Source organism: Caloenas nicobarica, chromosome 18, assembly GCF_036013445.1.
Source record: "Caloenas nicobarica isolate bCalNic1 chromosome 18, bCalNic1.hap1, whole genome shotgun sequence".
Taxonomy (NCBI): Eukaryota; Metazoa; Chordata; class Aves; order Columbiformes; family Columbidae; genus Caloenas; species Caloenas nicobarica.
In genome coordinates this window covers 8,806,611-8,831,289 of record NC_088262.1, presented here as the reverse complement: position 1 = coordinate 8,831,289, position 24,679 = coordinate 8,806,611, and the positions used below count along the sequence as shown (strand labels likewise).

General features: G+C 46.3%; 1 protein-coding gene across 1 annotated transcript; it reads right to left on the bottom strand.

The window, feature by feature from the left end:
* Positions 1-367: 367 nt before the first annotated feature.
* METRNL (meteorin like, glial cell differentiation regulator) lies at positions 368-24,209 on the bottom strand. Its single transcript, XM_065647764.1, has 4 exons — positions 23,924-24,209; positions 17,715-18,103; positions 1,704-1,763; positions 368-1,001 (listed from the first exon to the last, which is right to left on the bottom strand). The coding sequence occupies exons 1-4, from the start codon at positions 24,034-24,036 to the stop codon at positions 685-687; spliced, it is 879 nt and encodes a 292-aa protein (XP_065503836.1). The 5' UTR covers positions 24,037-24,209; the 3' UTR covers positions 368-684.
* Positions 24,210-24,679: the final 470 nt, after the last annotated feature.

Here is a 24,679-nt window from a genome sequence, read left to right as displayed (position 1 = left end):
GCAAGATCAGCCTTATGGAGAAGAAAAAAACCAAAGATTTTAAACAGCATGTGTCAAATCCAGGGACCTTTATTTCTCTGGAATGGAAAGAATTTGCCAGCCTGGACAAAAAATTGCAGGCGGCGATTGTACATTCTTTCAAATAAAAAAAAAGAACACACACACGAGAGTTTGGCTCCATAAATTTCTGTCATAAGAAACAACTTTGAATTGTACACCAAGCTTTTTACAAAGCATCAATGTTAAGATGTTTTACCGTGCTCTATCACATTCTTGGCCATTTATACAGAATACGCCATACCAAATGCTACATCAGCTTAAGACATTTTTAAAAATTAGTATTAAAAAGATACAAAGGCATGTTGGCTTTCATTTGGGATTTTTATTAAGACATGGGAGTTTTCTTTGTTTGTTTTCCTAAGGAAGTCACTAAAAAAATATAATAACTTAATTCGTAAGGACAAGATTGGTTAAAAATCCAGCCTTGCTTGCTTGGCAGCCTTCTGAGCTCGTACCTCTGTTGCTTCCATCAGTCTGCCAGCTGCAGACGTGTCCTGCGGGTCTCAGCCTGCACTCCGGGTCTGTCTGTGCTCTCAGTTACCGTTTGTGTTCGGGGTTCTTGCCGCAGCCAGGAAATATTCCTGGCCAAACGCTAAAAAGCGATCTTCAGCCAAACAGGGGATTTCAATCTGGGCCAATTTCACATGGGTTTAGCCCTTTGTCTTTTGCCTCTTTGTACATCCTTTGGAAGTCTTTAAAACGAGGGGCACAGCCTAGCCTGGCCTCCCCAAAGTGCATGCGTCCCGTGAAAAGGAAATCTCCGTCTCCTGGTTTCACCCCACACTCCAGCGGGGTCTTTATTTGTCCTCGCCAGTTCCCACTCTCCCCTGTGAGCTGAAAGACTTTACTCTTCTGCCTGTACAGTTTGTTGACACCGACGTGAATTATGGATTCTTGCTCTTCTGCCTCATTCGTTACATCTTGAATGGAGCCTCTGATCACTGGAAACAGGAAAAGGACATAAGGAAGAGTTACCCAAAACCCCTCTGGAAGAACCAGGTCCAAACTCAGCCTCATGCAACCAGGCAGTTCAAGGGGAACTGATTTCACTACAGCAGCCTCCGTTCTGGGCCTTTGTTATTTTTAGAGTTAAGTTTATATCAGTAGCATATATTTGTATTTGTCACAGTTCATATTTGCAACATCTCCAGTAAAGGGCACCCACATATTAAATTTAAACACAAAAATAATTACATCAGGAAAACAGCATCAATCATGATAAAGAATTCTAACAACAAGATACGTGCTTAATGCTCCCTGACAACATACTTTCTCTTCTGCAGCTATTACAGATACCAGCTAATATTAACTTCCCCTTTTAAAAAGGGAAGCACGGAGAATTATTGAAACTTTTGGTCTTCGTCAACAGTCCGTTTTAGGACAGCAAGTAAAGTCCTCTCCTGGATGCACCCAAGTCTTTGAACTTCTATTGTGGTTGCTGGGTCATTCTCTAGCCACCCCAGGGAAGTGCCAGCTGGGCACCATGGTTTTGAGGTTCTTCACACTATGCACAGAGCCCCCGTAGACCACATTTACTGCTGGTGGAAGTTGCCAAGAGTAAACAGGTGCTCATCAGTGTTTCTGGATGTCACATCCACGTGAGCCAGCCAAGGGGAGAAGGGAGGGAGGAAGCAACAACTCACCAAAATCACTAGTGCAGACAGCCAACAGGACCTCTGTGTCACTGCATGGTCGGCAGGGGGCTGGAGAGAAAGGGTCAGAATTAGCAAAGGACCAGACCATAGTAAATAAACAAATCAGTATTTAAATTAACCAAAAATGGAACACACACACAAAACATGGGGACAAGTGGTCCAAAGACCTGTCAGGCATCAATGACGCTACAAGAAATGGAGGGTAACCCTGTCCCCATGAGATTTTTTATTTAAGTAAGAATATGGCTCTCTTTAACACTCCTGCTGGGGTGTATCATCCAGCAACCACCACACACACTCGCCGTGCTTATACAAAATATGTTCTGATACTGGGTGCATTTGCAGTGTGCTCTGCTGTAAATTCAAAGCTCTCAAAAAGGCTTTGAAGATCATATGCCTTTTAAACTCTAATGGCAAAGCTTCTTTCTTACAATTTCTAGCAAGTGTTGCTGGGCTACCTCACAAGCCATTTAGTCTATCACCACATCAAAGATCCAGGAGGTTACAGAGTGGGGGAGGCAAAGAGAGGAGGAAAAAAACCCCAGCCCATGTGTTTGAGGGCGTCGAGGCAAAGCATCGAGGCAAAGCGGAAACTCGAGCCGGTATCTGTCAGAGCTCAAGCAGCACAAAGACCATTTCCTGTACTGCTGGAAACATTTGGATATCTGCACTAATCTAATCAATGCAAGAATGTGGCTCCTCTTTGTACTCAGCCAGCGATTTCTGAGGAGAAGGTGCTGTAGTTGCGGTACAGATGTTTCTATAATACCCTGTTGAGCTCAGGAATTTGCTTACTATCGGGGTCTGCCCTGCCTGGTGATGCTAATTAAGTCTGTCCACTGGTGGCCCAAGGATCAGAGCCCATGTCTTTCACTCGATGTCATCTTCAAGCGGCACTTACACATCAGTCAGAAAAATGAAACCCCATCGAGCGCGTAGCTCTGCCTGGATTAGTTCGGGCAAAGACTCCGGCCAAGCGGGGCCCACGCTGGAGAGGAAGCTACCGCTGCTTTCATCGGCCAGCCCACGATCAAACCCCAAGCAGAGGCTACCCCGCTTCTCGCCACCCCCAAAAACTTTAGTTTTTGAGCCTCGACATCTGAAAACACTTAGTGACCAGATTCCCAAATAGTCACACCCTTCCTTTCATCCCCGCCCGCTTCCCGGAGGAGTTTATCCTTTGCACTAAGAAGTACATTTAAGCTGGCCTAGACAACGTGTAGCCGATGCTCACGATGCTCAGCTATTAGCCTTCCTCTGCTAGATGGCACAAGCCATTCTTGAACAGAAGACACGACAAATCTCTTCTTTTTTCCAAGGTCCCGGAAAGGCGGTGATCCAGAAAGAAGGATTATTGAACCAAATCCACTAAATTTGCTCCAGTCAGATGATTAATACACAGTGTAACACACTGTTTAATAGGATTAAAGAGAATGTAAAATGCACATTTCTGAGCAGGGATATTTGAAGGAATAATTCAAGAAGATTTAAAAGATCCAAAAGAAGAGACAAGGAATAGGCAAAATAGTTTTATTAAAGCATCTGAATCAATCAGGCATTTCTATTTATTTGAGTCTGAATGCCTCCAGGGCCTTTAGAAATAAGTCAGCCTTTACTAGCCTTCTTTCCCTCACATACCATTTCAGCTTTCTTTTTTGGAAAAGTTTGGAAACTGTTTAATATAACGAGAAATACAGAGCTAGCAAAAGCCTGGACATAATTGGAGTATTATAATACATTCAGTTTAAAGATATTTTAACTTTTAGACTCAAGAGATTTTGATTAGTGGCTAGACCAAACATCCAAGTTTCATCTGTTAGTCACATAACATCCTACCATGGAGTTGTCTCATTCATGGCACCTACCAAATTTATCCAGGGCAAATGCCCCTCTGCCCAAATCACAACCCGAGTTAGATAAACCAAATGGAGGGAAGCTAAGCAAATCCTACAGCATTTTCACATGGGCAGAAACTCCAAAACAAAGCACAGCTGATGGACATCCTCAAAATCCACAGCTGGATTTCAGACACCGGATTTCAGATATTTTGTTCTGCAAAGATCTAATAATAAAATAGCATCTCGGCCTTTTTAAGTCTGAGTGAAAACAGTCTTGGTTTAGACCAGACATCTCTGTAGTTCATCCAACACCATCAGAAAACTTAAAAAAAATGACTAAGCCATTTTTGTTCTCAAAAGGAATGCAACACAAGCTGTTGCATTAAAGATTAAAAACAAGCTACTTTAAAAGTGGTTCCTTCCATTTAAATAGACTGACACTGTAATAAATCAAATGAACAAATCTCCACGTATACACAGAACCAAATCATTCTAATCGTGGACTCTAGGCAAAATCCTGCATCCTTTTTAAATGCAAAAGGAAATTAAAAGTGCTCAGCGTTGCTCACACTAGATCATTACTGAAAACCTACTTCAGATCCATGCTGACTCACAGCAGTTTGGTGACATGCAAGCTTATTTAACAACCATTTACCCCCACCCATCACTGCAACACCAGACATATGAAGAACAGAAATCCTCTTCTGTGGAACAACTCCCACATCTGCATTCACAGAGTATCAAATACATCTTGCAAGTGGCAAAAACAAGGTATGCAAGCACAGATGGAAAGCGAGTTGTGAAGGATTACTGCCGAGGTAAATGGGCCATTAAAAAGCAAATAACATTCACTCGCTACAACCAAAGCTTCATTCCTGTAAAGCCTCATAAAAACCCCAAAATCCGTAGGAGGAGGTGATGCCTACACTTTCTTTTGAATCACAGTCAATAAGGAATCTGTGTGTTTATGCCACAAGTTGGTGATTTTAGTGGCAGCTCAGCCCTCGTTCACTCCGGGATCGGGCGGCAGGTGTTTTCCTGCCTCGGTAGGTCAAAACGACACACACACCTCAGGCTGAAATGGGAAGCAACCTTATAACTAAAAAAAAAAGAAAAGCAAAAAAAGCACTGCACGCCTGCACAGCAGGTGAAGATGTTCACTTTCTGGAAAAACGGGCCCGGGTTCTAAACAAGACGGCTGTGTTTGCCAGACGCCCGACTCCCTGGGGATGTCTCAAGGGCTGCCCAGGTTCTCGCGTCCAAAAGCAAGTCTATGAACTTGCAACGACAACAGTATCAACGTCAGCTGCTCTAATTCCTTTAAACTCGATAAGCCAAAGAGCCTTAATTCATACAGCAGCAGGGGAAGGGGGAGGAAAAAAAGGAGAGAAAAGCAATGTTTTATTGAAGCCCTCTAAAGCCCAGATGCCTATAACTCAGCTCCACCGGCGGTGGCATAAAGCCTGCATTGTGCACGTCGGCTGCCGAGTCTCCTGGGAATGCCTTTGATGGATTTTGACAGTATCCTGACCTGAAGTAACCTGAGGCAGCCCTCTCCCTCCACCCCGCCAGCCCAGTCCCTCCAAAGGCCTCTCTATTCACCTCCCCGCAGAGGGAGATGTAATTACATCATTCCTCACAAGCCAGCAGTCATGTCCCAGCTGCTTTGAGCGATTTGCCCTCTGAACCTGATGTTACCGAGGAGGACGTGGTGATACTAACAATAGACTGCACTTGTTGGCCAACAGCTTTGTCAAACGCGTTGCTGGTCCTCTCCATGGGGAGGCAGGAACACTCAGAAGAGAGAGGGACATGCCCCGAGGAGATGCTGTGAGCTCCAGAAGGTCCCCAGCTCAGCCAGCACCAAGGTGTTGAGTTGTCTAGAAAAGATCTCCTCCAATATCGGGGATGGATTGAAGCACACCTTTAGTGCTGAAATTTAGCATGAGTCTCCTCTGCCTCAAGAGCTGTGGGTAGGTGCTGCCATCCTCTCTCACAACACACACACGACTCCAGTCCTTCCTCCTTTGGTTTGTGACATTCGCACACAACCCTTCTATCCTCTGAAAATAGGAAATGGGGGTTATTTGAAGGGCCATCGTCATGGTTTACGATGACAGCTCCCTGCAGGACGCATTCAAAGTGAGACGTGCTGGCTCTGGCTGCAGCCGTCACAGAAACCACATGAATGGGCCTGATCTTCTTTTGAGACATTTGTGTTTCAATAGCCACCCATGAGTCCGACTGACCTTACCTTACCCCAAAACCAGCTTCCAACCCATATATAAGTCTCCTCTTTCTGTCCTGAATTTTCTCAACACACTCCACAGCCTCATAGCTATCAAGAAGACTAGATGAGCCGGGCTGTAGGTCTTTACACACTGTCCCAAAGCTTCACTTACTGAGCCCAAAAGCCCTTCTCCATCCACCCTACGATTCTGAGCAGGCTCTGCTGAACACACGTCGCTGCTCCGGCAGCGCGCACAGGAAGAGAGACACCCTTTAAGCAGAAGTGAAAATGTTCAACACAAAGCAATTGCAGAAAACCGCTTTACCGAGGAATACCCTTTGGTTTTATGAAGAAGCTCGTACACGCGTGCAGTGTGGTAGAGGTGTGGATGGCGGGGGAGGGAAACATCGCGCTGGTTTATCTGCGCTTCCAGTTTCCGTGGCATACATCACCCACACGTTCGTATTTCTGAATAATCCTTTGAAGAGCGTTCAGACCTTTTAAGTATCAAAAGCTACTGAGGAGGCCCAGGCGGGGCTGGAGCATTATTTTCTGTTAGTTCTAGGTTTAAATCTTTTGATTAAAACAAGTAGTCTTTTCTCTTGCATGCTGAACAGAAGACATTCAAATGGGTCTTGTCGCAGACCAGGCTGATTTAAGCTAAGCCAGCCTGTAGTGCAGCACCTCAAGCTGTACCGGTGTGGGGCCACAGCAGACCTGACACCAGCATTAGTTCATATGGAACAAAAAAACCCACCCACACCCTTCAAATTCTTGCTGGCAGCTCTGTAATTGCAACCATACTGGAAAGGGCATCACAAGATGAGTCTCCTTCCTGGAAACACGGAGTGCAGACTTCCGAGAGCAGATTATAAAAATAGAGATGTGGTTTCTCCAATGATGGTGCATTTCTCAGTCATTTTTCTGAGTCCTGAGCAGAAATGACTATGTCTCAACTGATTACTGGATCACTGGTTTAGGTGGGAGACAAGAGTTTAAGGGCAAGCATCATATGAGTGAGAAAAAAAAAAGATCTTGCCCTGATCCTACTTTAATTAATTAAAAAGTAGAATAAATCCTTGTAATTATTTCTTCCTAAGTTTGCCTAGGCTTCCTCCCTGAAGAGGCACGACTTCTGCCATGAAAAAAACCTCTTACAGCTCATATCTCAAATAAAAAGACGTGCTCCTTTGCAGTGGAAGTGGACAAGAATTTGACAACCACTCTGGTTTACCAGGATTTGACTAGTCATCTCCCTTCTAGATATACCTTCAACTTCCCTCACCCCCTCAGAAAGCTCTTCCTGAGCAAGCCAAAATAACATTCAACCTCAAAACACTCACAACCCCCACGCCGAAACACCAACTAAACTACATCAATGCCATCTGCACGTCAGTGCATCTCGAATTTAAAATGAACACGCTGGCTGGGAGCTCAGGCCGGCAGAGCTGCATCCAGCACACCTGCACTTAACATCACACCTGCGGCCACGCAGGGAGGGAAAACGCAGCCAGATGACACAGAGCATCTCCACAGCTGGGCTGGAAGCTCCTGACACCCAGTCACGACGCACAGAGGAGCTCTCTCATCGTTCTTTTGTTTTACAAGTTCTTCCTGTCTTTGGATGGGATAGGATTACATGGTTTTCTGCAAGCACTGCACTTTTTCCAGCGTTTCAGTAGGAAAATGCCAAGTCAGGGAGCAAATGCGAGAGCTGGACTTAAGCTGCTCCCAGCCCCTTGGTTCACTAAGCCTTGGACACAGGAGTCGAAGGAATTGTGCTTCTTCAATGGAAAGAAGGTTAATGCTATGAAAAACATACTGAGAGAGTTTAGTGCTCTTATGAAGGCCGAAGAATTCATCCCCACATTTGCTAGAAGGTTAATCTGAGCCCCTGTGCTGAGCAGAAAAGACAGCTCAGAACAAGGATCATGAGCAAAGATAAAAAACTCAAAGGCTCCTTTCTTCTACAGCCAAGATTTGGCACAGGACAAGATGGTGATTCAGCAGCTGGACCAAAATCATGATGCTGCAATGGACATTCTCCCCTGACTTCTTCATGTGAAGCAGGGATGTTGGTGATTTTACTTCTTCAGAAAAGAAATCCAGTCAAAAATCCAGTTCCTAGCCTTAGCTCATTTTTAACATTCAGTTCAACTTGCACATACGCACAAGTTTTTAGAAGTAACTCAGAAAATAATAGACACTGGCCAAGAACAACTTAAACCTGCAAATAAGGTTAATGAAATGCAGACTTTCGTATGCCATGGCATGGATTGTGCCAAGAGAATTGAGTTAATACCACTTCCTTCCTGCAAAGAAAGAATTAAAAAAGCATATTGTAAACGTCACCATTAGAGATGTGATAACCTTTGTGTTCTGAGAAATGTTAAGACAAGAGACCATGAGCTAGAAATTTATCTTTTCACAGAAATGTCTTCCAAGAGGTTATTAAAGTCCTTAAGTATCAAAGAAGACCACTTATGTAAACAGTGTGAGGAAGAGATTTGGTACTGGGCAAGCTCCATTTGCAAGAGCTTTCAAAATGAAACTTGGCTCAGCAGCTACAGAGCACGTAAGGATCCTCTGGGATTGCAGAGTCAATGCCTTTTTGCTGTTCCAAGATGCAGCACCCATCCTTACAAACAAGCTCAAAGGTCAGCTAGAAACACAGCCATTTGTTTAAAAAAAAAAAAAAAAAAAAAGAAAAAAAACACAGAGCAGTTTTGATTCCAGCAGCACTCGACACTATTAAGGTCTACCTCCAGGGCCATACATGAGTTGCATCAACATAGCAGAAATTATGTGCCATATCTTCGAGACAATTCTTTCCGCCCCACCTCCTCTGGGTTGCCTATTGCTCCATCAGGAAAAAATAATGCCTGTTCCAAACACCGTCCCCCTCGCTCCCTCCTGCCGTATGCGGCCAAGAGCTGCAGTTCAGTCTCCGTCACCACCCCTGGTCCCGGGGCAGGTTCACAGAGCCGTGCTTGGGGTTTAAGCTCCCGTGCTGCCCTGGCAAAGTGTGGTGCGGGACTGTGCCGGGGTGGGCAGCGACGGGACGGTAACAGAATGGGTGCCAAGTCCCTGATGAGCTCCTACACCTACCTGTTGCATCACCAGCCCTAGAAAAAACCTCAGTTACAGTCAAGCCTGCAATGTATTGCATCCAAAAAGCCCTACTCAGCAGATAAAATTTTCAGTTAAATTCCTTCTGTCTGAGTTGCAGCAAAAAGAGAGAGACCAGCAAGCAAAAAGTGTTTCTCCAACTGTACTAGTCCACGCAGCATTTGTAATCATCTGCCATTTCTTTGCTTTCTCTCTTCCCTTCCCAACTGCAATTGAAGAGAAAAGCAGACAGCAAGATAAATGCTGGGAATTGCTCCTGCTATATGTGCACAAGACAGCAATATAAACCCATTTAAAAATGTATCTATTTGTTTATCTCTCAGAAAATACCTCTCTCTTTCCTTGAACCCACCGCTGCTGTCCAAGGGGGATGAGGAATGGGAGGCGCTGGGCAGGCACGAGGATGAACGAGTTCCTGGAAGTTGGAGGTGACTCCGGAGGGTTGAGGGACAACTCTGGTCCCCTCCGACCTGGCAGCAGAGAACGGGCTGGGGCAGAACCTCCCTCCTGCTGCCCCACTGCACCTCCGCACTGCCCGCCCGCTGCACCACAGCAAATATTTCTACTGACTCAAAACCCAGAAAGATTCATGGCTTGGCTCATCCCCTCCTAAAAATCACTCAGAAAATATTTCTTTTTTCTTCTAAAGAAAATGTGCTGCCAAAGCCTTGTAAAAGCACACACCGATCAGATCCAGGAAAACATAAAATTATAACGAATGTTTTGATGTCTTGTTGGGTTGTGTCTCTGACAGCTAACAAAGCCCTCAGCTGAGATGTCAGGCAGTGCTTGCAAGGCAGAAAATGCAAAAGGAAGGTGTTTTTCAGCCCCGGTGCCGGAGTGTCCCTCTGGCGCTGGCAGGGCAATGGGAGAAACCGGAGCCAGCACCCACTGCCAGGCTGGGTCCCCGCCAGGAACACAGAGCCTTCCTCCCACCCCACCACCCTCCTCTTCAGAATGGGCCGTTAATGCCCCCTGCGGGGCAGGGGAATAGAATTAAGTAACAAGTGGCTGGTTAAAGTTAAACCCTGAGAGTGGAATAATGACAGATCAAAGATTAAGTGAGTCCTAAAAAAAAAAAAAAAAAAAGTAGCACATGTGCACTCACATCCACACAGGCCCTTCTCCTTCCTATTTCTAGAAATCAAATTCTTTTTGGTATGTGGGAGAGCTCTGAAGGAACAAGGGCAGTTTTCATTTTAAAACCGTGCTTATTTAATCAGCCTATTCTTGAGGCCTGTGAAAGGGCTACATCTCACACAGCGAGATCTTCAATGTTATAACGTTGATCCGTTAACCCAAAAAAAAGTTACTAAGGGTTTTCCATTTGTAACAGGAAAAGCTTTAAAATATATACACTTGGCGGTTCTACATAAGCCTGGACCTTTTCCTCAGCGCCCAAATCCCATATGAGAGTGAGAGTAGTGCAGAAAGATACCCGAGGAGGTGACCGTACAACCCATACAAAAAAAATTCTGCCACAAATTTGAATCAGCAGCAGAAGTTACTGCTGGATCAAAGCTGCACATCATATGTCAGCAGCTTTTTGTCCCAGTATTAAACCTCCCAGGGTCAGACTTAGCAGACTTTGGGTCCAGAGTGACTTCCCAGTATCTTTGCAATATTACAGTGTATATTTTCTGGTTTCTACAACAGATTAAGGTGAAAGAGATTTTTTGTCCTGCAAATCAAGGCCCTAACACTGGAAAAATTTGGTCCACGTCTCCATAAGTTTTTTATTCCTCGGGGAAGGTGGGGGGCGGGAAGAAGAATGCGGTTCCCCCGCCCTCCCATCCCTTCTTTAACTACAGCCTCAGGAATTAGCAAACTAAACAGTTTTGCAGAGCAAGCACAGAGCATTATTAAAGACTGCCAAGCAACTCGGTTGGATTGCAAATCTGTTTGTGGGACTATCTCCTGCAGTACATAAAGGTCAGAGCAAAGCAGAGCCCCAGCTGCCCGGACAATACACCTGATTGCTTATTGGTTTTGACTGCCCACTGAGTTGAGAAATAAGCTAACGGCATTCGTGGCCAGTCTAGCAAAAATAGGCTATTTTCTTACCCCCTCTCCCCTGCAGCTGTGTATTTATCACTGCAGCTCCATTGTCACCTCCTCTGCCCACTGCAAAACCAGCTACTGTCCTGGCAACATCAAAGGACGAGCGGGGTCAGAGGAGACTGCTGTCAAGTCCATTTTCTTGGGGGAAGGAGAGATTAAATTAGGGCATCCTTCCAATTTTAGTATTTTTTTTTTTAGGTGAAGACTTCTCAGTTCGAAGTTTTTCACCTTATTGAAGCTCAGATCCTGAAAACATCACCCCTGCTCAATTTAAGAACATGTAAGAGCATATGCGTTCCCTGAGCATCAGAACTGCACTTTAAAATCAGTTCACACACGAAGAAACCCAAAAACTTTGCTCTCAAACTCTCCCCCAGGTCAATCATCTGCTGCAAGTCTGAACACTTTAGGTATGTGAACAATCAGAGCAGGTTTCTACCTCTTTAAAATTAATCCCACTCCAGGCTCCGTTATACAGCAGCCAGCCTGATCAATGTAGATATTGGTCCATGACACCCACTTCAGTGCTATGCCCACAAAAACTATCTTGAAATGTGCTTTTTCAAATACATACAGGGTTAGGGAATGCTGTTTACTCTTTTGTAAAAGGTTACTCTGTGTCTGGTTTTGTATCATCATTTACTAGGGGAAAAGCCATGAAAGTTACTATGGAAAAACTTCCTACAAGGAGGGTGAGCACACAGACTGTTCAGAAAATAACGTGTCCTAAAGCACGAGTGTCAAAATGGTCCCCTATAAGGCCTCTAACTGAAGAGTATTTTGAACTGCATTTAAGGCTGTTTTCTGGTGGTTTTCTCTTAAAACTTGCTGCTGACCTTTTAGAGAGAGACAAAACATATCAAACAACAGCAAACCTTTAGCTGATCAGTGAGTCCACCTTACGGGCCACCTGGACAATGTGTGCTCAGGGTTACAGCCCAGACCCCAGGACTTTGCTTTGCTGCTCGTTACACATTTCACCAGCAAATCCTGCCGGGAGGAGTGAGAAATCAATTCCGTTCTTCCACGCTAATCAAACCAGACCCCACTCAGGTTCACTTTTTCCCCCAACACAGCTTAACCCCAACAGGTAGGAGAGTTTTATCCTGTGCAGAAACTGGGGGGAAAAAAAGACAAAGCAAGCTGTTTTTCTCATCTGACGGGGAGTATGGGACACACATCCCAGCCACGCAGCGCGGTGCCAACATCTCGGATGGTCACAATGACTCAGGCAGAACCTGCGCTAAGCATAAAGGTCGCGGGTACTTTCAATTTAAGTGTTCCAAGTCCTTCTTTCCATCCCCTCTTCTGCTAACGCCAGCGACAACCTGACCACAATTTCCATATTGCGAATACCTTGGCAGGGAGCGGGCACACGCCAGCCACGGCTTCCCGCTCGCCGGCCTCTGGAACGAAAAAAAGAGAATGTTTTCGCTCCGTTAAGAAGCGAAAAATACACCAGCACATCTGCTGCTTCAGGCTACAAAGCTTAGCAGCGCGTGCAGGCTCCAAGAAGAAAAAAAAAATACTAGATATTTGGGAGAAACCAGAGGAAAACATGAGATCAGGAGCCCACAAGCTGTGACAACGGCAGCGCTCTGGGAGAATTCCTGCAGAGGTGGCAGATTGGTGCCCCACCTCTGCCAAAGCCCCACTGCATTAAAGAGCAAAAGTTAAGAAATGGCTTCAGAAAGCCATTTGTTAGTAGAACACTGGCATGGCCCAAATACTTAAGAGCTTTCTTAATTTCCAATCTGTTTTCTCAGGCCAGTGAATTAACAGCATACAGGAAATACCTGAATACAGTTCTTAATTAGTTAACTGGATTTATCCAGTTTTGCCTTGTTTTTCAGATACTCGCTTGAACGCTGTACCTCCTACCTATTAATATTCTCAGCCAGGTACCCAGCATTAATAAAGAAAACGTAGAAAAGAGTTACTGGAACCTGCATTCAGTCAGTAGATGCCATCAAGATAAAGGGACATTTTTGTTAAAGTTTGACTTCTTTACTACACATAAGTGGGTGAGTAATGAAAGGGCTTCCAATTTACCTCGTGAGCTCTAACAACCAAATTATAGACATCACCATGAGCGTGCAATGGGAAAAGCGAACTACACAGCTTACATAAAGCTGGATCCAGAGCTCAGATGTGACACTCTTGAAACACAGACTTTAGGCAACAAAATAAAGGTCATTTGGTGGGAGCGGGGGGAAGAGTATTGACCTTCCTCTCCAAAACATTTGGTCAAACCTACAGATTCTTGTTTCAGATTCGTTGAGCAGAAGCTGAAGAACTTAAAAAGCAAATCACTCTCAAGGGACCTTCACAGTTTTCACAGGAATTTAATCCAAGCAGCTTGCTGCAGTGCAAGGCAGGCCTAGGCCAGGCACACGCTCCTCTACAGCTGAGACTCGTGTGGGTCAACGTCGTCAGAAAACTTCTAGGAACTATATGGCCAAACAACACTTTTGCCAAAACCTCCATCTACTTGCCAGTATAGCAGAAACCCAGTGTATTTTCCTCCACCACAAGCAGAAGAGATTAGAATCAAGAGAATTCAACAACTTAAACAAGTTCTGCTGCTTCTCAAATGGCCTTGGGCCAAAATGTCACAGTGCCTCAGTTCTTCAGTTGGGCAAACACCAAGGCTTCAGAGCCTCACCACCAGCACGAGCTGAAGCTAATGGACCATTGGTGTGGATGGGAATGACAGAGGGATCCAATTCAAAACCTAATCTGAAATCAAAAGCACTTTAGTCACCCATGACTTTGGTATCAAGAGGAGAATGCAACCATCAAGATGTCTGAATTGTCAAGGTGAGCCTTCTTAGGGACTGCTCACATAAAAAGGTGACAAACGCTGCCTTTGCACCTCCTCCCAGCTTAAGAAACTACAAAGCCCCAGAAATGCCTTCTTTTTTTTTTTCCCCCCCTCTGGTTACTATCCCAGTAAAAACCATCTCATACCAAATTTCAGCAATCTGAACTAAAACAGTGTATAACAAATATCTCAATCCGGTACAAATTTCAGCATTCTGAATTAAAACCTATCAGTATACTACAAATAGTTGATACAGTTAGGGAAGCCTTAAGATAATACAATAGAGCAGACTCAGAGCCAAGAAAAGGGTTAAAACCCCCAAATCTGAAAAATTTCAAGACTACACTGTGTCATTCAACCTTCCCAAGAAAAGGAAAAGGCCAATTCAGAACCTCTGTGTGTTTTCTACTGAATTATTTGCTAGATTCTGATTAAGTGGGAAAGAATGACTGTAAACTAATAAAACTTGAGGTTTTCTAATTAAACCACAGGCACCCTGCCAAGCATTGCTGATTTGTTGATGCACCCTGCAATGTCAGGACTCCGAGGACACAACAGGTCATTAAAGTATTAAACAGATGACTTATACTCTTTAATCAGAGCTGGGATGCCAGGTTAGGAAGCGAGAGTAAACTCAAGGGCAGAGTACAATAATTATCACCAGGAAACAAACACAGGGAGAGCGGAGAGAAGTTGTTAGCGAGTAGTTATTGCACAAGGAAAGGGCTGGATCGCTGAGCCCCACACCTGGGTTTTTTATGATCATCATCTCCCCCGCTCTGCAATTGAAGAAAATACTGCGATATTTGGGATTTTCAGTCCCTCGCCATCAGATGAAGCTCTGCGTGTGAGGTGCCCTGCCTGGCTCTGCCAGCACATCTCAGCCCCGTCTGCAACACCTCGCGCGTCTCTGTCATCCCTTCACACCTCTGGGCTCTCTGCTCAGCTCCCTCCAATGGCAGCTCGCTTGTTTTTCCTGTGTGCAGCAGCCAAGTCTGTGACCAAGGGCCAGAAGTATGTTTGGAGAGAAATACAGAACCTCGAATCCAGTTTTCAGCTCCTTTAAGGTCAGCGCTTGCCTCTGGCTTGGGCCTCCTCTCCGATGAAGAAGTCGCCAGTGATTTCAGCCAATTGATTGTGAACTTCCCCTCCAAATAAATAGCTCAGTAAAGGGTATTTGGAGGTTTCATAGAAAAACTAGAAGCAGCTCCAGAAGAAAGGACGCCCATGAACTGCAAAGAGCCCCAAATATATTGCTCTATAGAAGCCTCACAAGGCAGCTATTTGGCAGTTTCCCCAGACATATAGATATTTATAGGAGAATAAAAGTGCTCATCTGACTGAGTAGTGGAAAGAGTCATGTATGGCATTTTCATCGTGTTTTCACCCGCCCCCCTCCCCAGAGTCTGGAGATCCAAAAACAGGCAAGAGAAATAATTTAAAATACAATAGAGATCCCTAGTTTGCCCTGAAGGCTCTGCTGATGAACTATTAAAAAGCTGCTTCTGTCCAAACAAGACACTTGGAGCGTGAAGCAGATAGCCCACCACATTGTTTTATAAGACAGCTCTGAAATCCAACCAGTGTCTGTTACAGCTGAAAATACAGCAGCCACAGAAAAAGTCATTTAATATGCCTGTCAAAGAGGAAGGCTGTAATTGGATTCACTCCTCAGTTTGACTTCTGAAAGTCTCTGAAGAAAACTCCCATCAGCTTTAAAAATCTCCAAGATTTTATGTGGAACGAAGAGCCCTTCTTTGTAAAAACACAGCAGTTTGTGCCGGTTTGTGATGTTAAGTGTGCCAGCAGCAAGTCCTCTTCATTTTAGCAAAGCTCGGCAGAAACCATATCTACGTGCAAACTAAAACCAGCAGCGATTACCATTATTTCTCACATATTATTTAACTTATATGCAAAAGCAATTTCTTTTTTTTTTTCTTTTCCAAAAAGCGTAGGACTTTTCTTGGTAAGTTTAAGTGACTTGCTTATCACTAGCCTGCCTGCGTCTCCATTCTCACAGCCTGTCAAAGAAAGAAGCACTGAATCTGGGAACATTCTCCAAATAACTGATTAAACAATGTATTTAATGTCTTCTGCAATGGAATTGTACTACATAGCTGACATTCTGCACAGCGTATTCATCTTTGCAGGAATGATCTTATTGGAAAAACAGCTCTGCAGCAGATCCCCTACTTCTTTTGCCGCAGTTGTACGATGCCGAAGCAGAGAAGTCTGCTTAAAATGCAGAATCCTCGATGTTAAGCTACAACTTGCAAACACAGCAAGAGCAAAGAAGGCAACTTAAATATTTGAATATTTGTGTTGACAGGGGTTTTTTGTTTTAATGGCAAACACGCCATCTATCAGTTACTGGGGTTACTGCATTAGCCCTCAGCCCTCCTGCTAAGAGCTGTTCATCTCAGCCCAGCTAAGGTCTGCACAGAAAAAAAAAAGCCACATCTGAACTGGTGTGCCACCATCTAAACGCCAGCAGGGCGGTGACTATGTACAAATATATAAACACATAAATCCAGAGTCCTGTTGTGGAAGGGAGCCAGGGGAGGGGAGGAGACACCAGTTCTGCAACCACTTATCCCAAACAAGGACGAGGGATGCCGTGAAGAAGATACAGCTGCAGTTTAACTAGCCACGCCACTGCTTATCAAGCAGCATCTCAGGCAAAGCATATGGCATCACTGCCGCAGAATCTGGGCAGCCTACGCAGGGCGTCTCAGGCTGCTTTCACATCGGGTTGTACCCTGGGCCGAGTCATCTCCCGGGTGCTCTGAGGACTCTGCTCGGCTGCTGCGGGGCTGCCTTCGCTCCTGCCGTTTCGGAAGAGAAATCTGTTTGCAACCATGGCCTCCCCACTTAAAATCCCTAAACCGCGAAACCTCATTTGGGACAAACTACCCTAGATCTGCTATTCCTCAGGCTGCTCTGGAAACCTCCTCTCCTTAGTTTTGGGGATAAAAGCTAGAGGCAATTCTGAATGGAGGAGATGCATGAACCAGATACCACCCACCTAAACAGAATTTCCCCTTCCCCCCCCGTTATCCTTCACAAGTGCTAGTTTTTCTTCTCAGACTGTCTCATTTATTAGCATAATTAGGTTACACCTAGAGCTATTGTTTCCAAATGGTATTTAGCTTGCTATTTATTATCAGACTTTACAGGCTTGTAAGCTCTTTCAGTTTGCCTACTCCCTATTCCTACAAGCTTTCCGATGGTGTAAAACTCCTCCCTGCAAAACTTGCTTTTCATCATGGCTGAGAGAGAAGACAACACCGGCACTGTAAGAGTATTGTCATGGTGTTGAAGAGCTCTGCCATGGCACAGTAATGCTCAAGAGAGTGTAGCAAGCAGAGCTGAGAAGGGAACACACCATTTTCCTTGTTTAAAAACAAAACAAAACAGAAAACAGAAATGCAATAATTAGGTCAGCAAGTAGCCGTAGTTGCAGAGGGGAAAAAAAAAAAAAAAAGCAAACATGGAAAAGGAGCTCCTCCTTGTTTAAATGTTTGTTATTCCAAACATGCAGCAGGGTCTTAAAAACTGAGTTAAAAAGTAGTTAGAAAACTGTTACGGCAAGGCTTGGAAGGCCAGTTCACGCTGGAGTTCACTATAGGGTAAGGCCAGCTCCTGTGATTCACCCCGCGCCGGCAAGGGGAGAATCATTCACAACGTAGCCCTTAACAAATCACTTGGAATTCAGCCTATGCTACCAGCTCCCAAAAAACTACATCAACAACAAAAACAAACCAAAACAATCAATTCTTCCTCAATAGCCTGTTTATAAAACATGTCCTTAAAAGCACATGAAATTCAGACCCAACCACTTTCCCACTCCCTCACTCTGCCATCTGTTATGCATCCAATACAATATGTGAAAATCCGACCAATATCCCAGAACTCACCAGAAACTGTGTGCAAATCAGATGCTATCCCCTTGCTCATCAATTCGTACTGGAAGCCTGTAATCTTCCTGCTAATGTCCTGCTGAGGAGTGGCCTCAATGAACAGCCCTCCCTGATCATAGCCAAAGCAATACACTTTACCGGGGCTGCGATCTCCATCTCGAACCAAGAGTTTCAGTTCTCCAGTTTTTTCCAAATAAATATTTGCTCCTGCAGAGTCCTTGAAGGGCTTTATGCAAACAGTCAAATGTTTGTAAGAGGCAGGTGAAGTGTTGGGTCGCAGGTTGACTATGAGTGCTCCCGTGGGATACATCCACTCTATTGACCCTTCTGAACAGCGGAGGTAGACCTGTTCAACATCCTTCTTGTGAGACTCGTGAGTTAAACCACTGGGGGAAGAAAGAAAGAGAAAGTTAGAGAAATGACAGAGCTGGTAACGTGACTGTCATAACCTCAAACCTTCAGAGATCCACATCAACAAAAGCAGGAAGCCTGTGATGGTGTTACTAGCCCATCCAGCTCAGCAGCGGTCAGAAGTGCTTGTCTCTTGCAAGACTGCAACCTTAATATTATGAGACAATTTTAAACCATCTCCCAAAAGAAAAAGTCAAACCACCAGTAATTGACTTCAAAATTAAATAGGATATAAGCACATGATCAAAAGCAATTAAATTACTACAGCCTCAGTTACTGCCCATCAGCAGAGCTGTGGCAAATGACTTGGCGCATACTAAGTAAAACACGTACACTTGAACTCCCTTCCTGGTGGCTTAAACCAGCATGTTCTCCAGCCTTGCAGATCGGACTCCACCTTTTTTTCGAGTACTTTGTTCCCCTTCCAAGTCTATATTCCCAATGGATCTGAAACTGGGAGGGATGCCAAACTCACCCTGTGAACTGGAGCAAAGGGATGCTCTGGGTGATACTGATACCCTCTGCCCCAGCTGGGCAGCCCAAATCTGCAAACTGGGAGGTAGAGAGAGAAGACATCACACTCTCCAGTGGTAGCTGGGGAAGTATTGAACTATGCTGCCTTCTTCAGTACATGTACTATGTTCCCCAATTCTCCCCAACATGAGATTTAAGCGTAGCTTATCACTTCACTGCCCAGCTACGAGCAGACACACAGCTATGGGTGTTCAGCAAAAACCAGAACACGCAGCCAGTTACTATCACTGGGATACAAGGCCACCACCAGTCCCATGTCCTTAGCCAACACCATGACAAAAAATTAACACTCCAACAGCTGTTTCGAGGGCCAGTGACCACAGAGATGGGTCAGGAGAATCACATGGGGATCCCAGGGCCAACTGCAGCAAAAGGAGAGCAAACTGCTATGCACAAGCAGGATGACTAGTAAATCCTCACAACTTGCTTGTCCGTTGCTTAAAGTGGGGACAGCTCTAACCAACCTTTGCTGCCTGTCACTGATGCTGGACCAACCCCACAGGTTCTTCACCCAGAGTGACTCAAAGTGCTAATACGACATTGCATGCTGGAGGCACTCCAGTTAAAAGAAAAAGTTGTAGGACGCCTGGTTTATTACAGTCCCTGTCCTGTCACAAACCTATTATGTGAGTATGAGCAAATCACTTCACCACCAAGCTTGTTTCTCCTCCTAGTTCCCAAACATCAGCATCTTTTATTCTGTGCCTGGCGAGCACCACCTAAAATGAGACCCTTGAATACATCTCACGGGTCTGCTTTGCAGTACTTGAGAGAAGCTTCACAACATTCCCATTTGCAGGCAGATGAACCGAGACAGGGAAAAAATAATGAAAAAGTATTAAGTGATTCGTCTGAGGTTACACAGGAAACCTGTGGCAAATAACCTATTTTATTATAGTGCAAGTAATGACATCAAGTTCTGGTTTCTCAACAGAAACCTCCAAATACACAGTTCCCCACCCCAAAGTTATATTCAGGTGCTGAAGAGGGTTTAAATTCAAGCCAGCATTTAGAAAGTAACAAGAAGCCATGTATAAAAGAAGGGAAAAAAACCCATATGGTTTGCATTTACTGTTGACGTGACTCATTATTGTGAGTGTCAGTGTGACCCACTTGATAGAGGTTACATGAGGAAGCTCAGCAAAATAAGGCATATTTAATAACAATAGTGCCTGCAAACATGTGCTTTTGAATAATCTTGAAAGCCACATCAAGAACACAGATGAGGAGAAAAGAGGGACAAGTTTTTGACCTTTAGTCTCTTGCCCTCAAATTCAGTAGTACTTAACACATTCAGGAAACTGAACTTTCAATGGGATATTTCAAGTTGACTGTAAATCCACATCTGGTTCACAAAATCAGTTTTCACCACAGCATGCACATGATGCCACTCAACAGAAAACACAGGAGTCCGTTTATGTGCAAGCAGTGAATAAGTAAAATTAAAGAGTGTAAAGCTTAACCCTCAGCAAAGGGGCAAAAAACTACCCTTACACATCACTTGTTATTACTCAAGACACCAAAAAAAAGCTGTAAAGGTTTTGCAGGACTTACACTGGCAAATTCCACCCTGAAGCTTGAGTGTTTAAACAGAAGGAAGATACCAGGGGCAAAACTCTGAACTCATGCAGTGAAACTGCTTTTGCAAGTGATCCCAACAACACTGAGGCAGTGAATTTCTGCCAGAGAAAAAAGCCTTAACATTCATTTTGTTCAAACATTCATGCTGTTCAAACAAAAAACAGGGTGGACTCTGAAATTATCTTCTGAAAGTCAATTATATCCCACAGGCAAGAGTGATGCCATTAGACAGATACATCAAGCACAAGTACCTGTATGCATTAAGCCTTATATTAAAGGATGACTCAAAAGTTAAGCAGATTTCAAAATACCTGCTCACATTACCTAACAGCAACCACCATCATCCTGTAAAACCTGTCGCTTTGCTTTCTGTCAAAATGACATGTCATCACATTGAGAGATTGTTTAATGTCATGTTCTCACTAGCCAGTCATCAGACACATCATGTCCACAAACTAATGGAGGTCCAGAAGCCTTTTTTTTTCCCCCCCCAAGCTCATTTGAGTTGTTTGTTTGTTTGGGGCTTTTTTTAAGTATATGGGGACGAGAGAGGGCAGGTGTTTCATGGTTACAGTGATGGATGAACCACCCATCCTCCCTTTCAAATGTGTGCGGTTTATTGGGACCTATTTCTACAGCAAGTACTACTTCCTCATATCAATCCATGAGGACACCCTGAACCACTGCATTTGTCTCCTCACTCTTCTCCCTTTCTGGTTTCAGCCACCCTCTCTGTCTGCCCTGAAAGATCTGTCGCTGTATCAGTGCAGTAAGCTATTGTGCTCCAACATGCAACAGGTGTTATTCAAAGAAAAAGGGAGCAGGAGGAATATTCACACTATTTACTTTAGCTATTTATTTTAATTATTCATTACTAGATGCTCTGAAGAGCCCTAGAAACACCCATGTCCTCCCAGGACTCCTCAGCGAACACAGGAAACTTTTGCTCCTAATTTGGGGTATCTAATTAAGGATGACAAGCTGGAGAGCATTGAGACTTGCCCAGAGCATCCATCAGTGCAGAGGGCAAGATCAATGGACATTACGCAGCCACATCAAAGCTGAATTCTTGCTCCTACAGCCTACGGTCAAAAACATCAGACCAGCATATTCTCAGCAAGTCACCGAAACACTTTTGCTCAAAGCATTGAGAGGTCATTGCAATACAAAAACCTGAAGTTACAGCAAGAGTAATAGCCAGACACACACCATAGTGAAGTTTCTGCTTTCTTCTGGACAAAGCTTTCCTGGAAGCTCTCTGCCAAGCTATTTATTAAGATGCTGCTATGGCCTACTGAGGGTACTTAATCTGCAGGTGTCAAGTTGTGCATTGCATCACATTTCCCTTGAAGCATGAGGGATATCTATAGGAATCCTACTGAAGCTCTTCATACTGCTCAGGGATATAAGCTCATCACTTCTCCGCAAGTTAATAGGAGAAAAAAAATCATATCCAGAATATTCTACTTCTAAGATCACTGCTTTTAATAAAGACATGTATATAAAGGTGAGAAAGCACTTTGAGGTTTACTGTAGAGATCACTACTAGCCTCTCAAATCTGCCTGCACAAGACAACCTAGAACTTCTCCATGGGAAGAAAGATTACAGTTTGGCATCCAAGCCTCCAGATTTTTCAAAATTAAAGTAAAAAACATCACATGACTTAAAAACATATTCCACATAAAAAGTCCTTTCTGACCCATATAGCTATTAGTATCCACACTGAAATATTTAATTAGATGGTATTTACTTGTACATCAAATTACCTTTCCTTCCTAACTGCTCGTCTTTTAGGACAAAGCGGATTATATTTAATGGCCTTAGGACTGCCAGCATTTCTGATGACACCCGTTTGCTACCAGTAAGGTCAAAGCCAGCCTGGTTTACCTTATCCGCCACAAGACTCCTGCCCACCTGGACTCTCTCACTCAAGTGAAACCACCCGGACTGAACTGTGTGTGCCAGAAGGTAGATCCACCTTCCCTGTGAGCCCAACAGCATCGTCACGGACCTGTCACCACTTTGGCTCCCCAGAGCAACAACAGGCGAGTGAGTCCAAGCTTGCTTCACCAGTTCGCCCCAAACTCAGTTACAGGAAATGATATTTCACTTCCCCCCCGCCACCAAGCATCATCCCCCTAGTTGGTACCCAAGGCATTGCTTATTGCAGCCCTGCTCAGGTGACGTGGGTAGTCACTGCTTGCTCTGAGAAAACAGGACAAAAACAAGAACCAAACAGGATAAGATTACAGGGGTTTGTCATAGGTCCTTTAAAAAAAGATGCTGCGGTACCGTGCAGTAAGGTCCCAGTAAGTACATGCAGGTAGGGATGCTTAGGGACACAAGCAGGTACAGCTTTGGTGGGGGAAGGTTGGTAAAGCAAAATGACACAACCAAGTGTTTGCCACAGAACTAATAGGTTTGGTCCCTATCAAACAGACTTGCCTTCAAGTGGATTCACGGGGATTAACTACGCATGAGTTGTCAAAAGTCAAAAAAAGTTCATAAAAAAGTAAATATCAAGCACCTGTATGTTTCAGACATCAACAGAAAATAAATTACTATGTTTAAAGCCAATCCAGCTGTTTCCACACTTTGAATTCCCCCTGCTCCAAAATACCCCACCGATACAAGCTGGCCAAACTTTTATTTTAAAGAAAGTCAGATTTGTGCAGAATATTCAAGTAAGGACATTTTACTCTCCAAGTAATTATCTTCCAGCCGACAGAAAGCCTGATCCAGCAACACTTATTAGCAGCGTTGCTTTTTAAAACTATGAACGGTGGAGGAGGTCACAGACCCAACCACACACGTTAAACTTATTACAAGCAATCAAAGGAAAGATAATTCGGGAGATAAACACTTGAGAACTGGAGAGCTTTCACAGCTAGCGCAATTAGAATAAATCAGGAGCGAGGCCGCCGCGCCAGCCCCTGCTCCCAGGGCTCGTCGTCATCATCATCATCTCCGCGGGACGAAGAGCGGGAGAACTTCCCGGGAGTGACCCCGGGGGTTGCGGCGCGGCTGAGTGCGAAGTGCCGGGAGGGGGGAGCCGGGCCGGGAAGGGCGCTCAGCCCCGGGCAGGGCCGGGAAGGGCGCTCAGCCCCGGGCAGGGCCGCCCTCGGCGCGGCGGGAGCGCTCCGCAGGTGCACGGCATCCCGGGGCCGGTCCCAGCGGCTGCGGGAGAAGCCGGGGGAGACAGCCGGGGCTGCCCCGAGCGCGGTGCGGCCGGAGCCATCCCGGCCCCGCTGAACCCCCGGGCGCGGCCGCCGCCGCGGAGCGCTGGGGGCCACGGAGAAGATGGTCGCAGGGAGAAACTTCTCCGTGGCAGACACGGCACCGCCCTCCTCCTCCTCCACAGCCCACCGAACCGCGCTGCCGGGCACAGGGGAGCCCAGCCCGCCCTGGCCCCTCCATCCCTCTTCGCGGCGAGCCCGCCGAGAGGCGCCGGCTCCCGGCAGGGGAGGGAGGCAGAGCCGCCCCGCAGCCCCGGCTCTCCGCCTTCTGCCGCCCCCATCCCCGAGCCCCGGCCGGGCACCGCAGCGCCCTGCGCCGCTCTGCAGCGGGAGGGCTCTCCCTTTTGTTTTCGGCACCAACTTCTTCCCCCGATGGGGCGGGGATGGTCGTGGCAGCTCCCGCTTCCTCCCTCCCTCCCCATCCCGGCGGGGTCCCGCCTCACCTCCCCTTCCAGTTGCACAGGTCGCTGGAGTACTGAGCCGCGGCGCCGCCGCCCAGCAGCAGCCGCAGCCCCAGGAGCAGCGGCAGGAGCCCGGCGGCCGGGACGCTCCGCATGGTCCCCCCCGCCGCCACCCCCCGGGCCGGTGCGAACGCGATGCAGGCGGCGCGGAGCGATGCGCGCAGCGCCCGGGAACTCGCCTACATGGCGGGGAGCGCAGCAGGGCGGAGCGGCTACCCCATGCCCGGCTCCGCGCTGCGCCGCTCTGGCTCTGAAGTTTGCACCAGCTCGCTGCGGGCTCCCAGCTGAGGGGCGGGGAGCGGCCCTGCCTCCCCGAGCCGCCCGCAGAGAGCCGGCTCCTCCCTCCCCACACCCCTCCCTCCCTCCCTCTGTCCGCTGGCGGGGCCGGCACTTGCTGCGCGAGCAAAACGCGGCGCCGGATCGGGAGCCGCCGCTACCCCGCGGGCACGGCCCGGCCCGCCCGCCGCCAGGCGCCGCCGCTGCCTCTGCCGGCCCCTTGCAGGTGCCCTGGCCCGGGGCGGGAGCGCTCCCGCCGCCGCAGGGTGCCCGCTCCTGCCCCGCCGGCTCCGGGCTGTGCACTGAAGGGGTGATGCCCGGTGAAAGCAAAGGGTTTCCTTTGACCGGGAAGGTCACCGGGCCGCTCCGTCTGCGCTGCGGGAACCCATGGGTGCCTGTCCCGGGCAAGCGGGGTGCCAGCAGTGCACCTCGCTGCAGCGGGTTCCTCTGCCCACAGCAGGA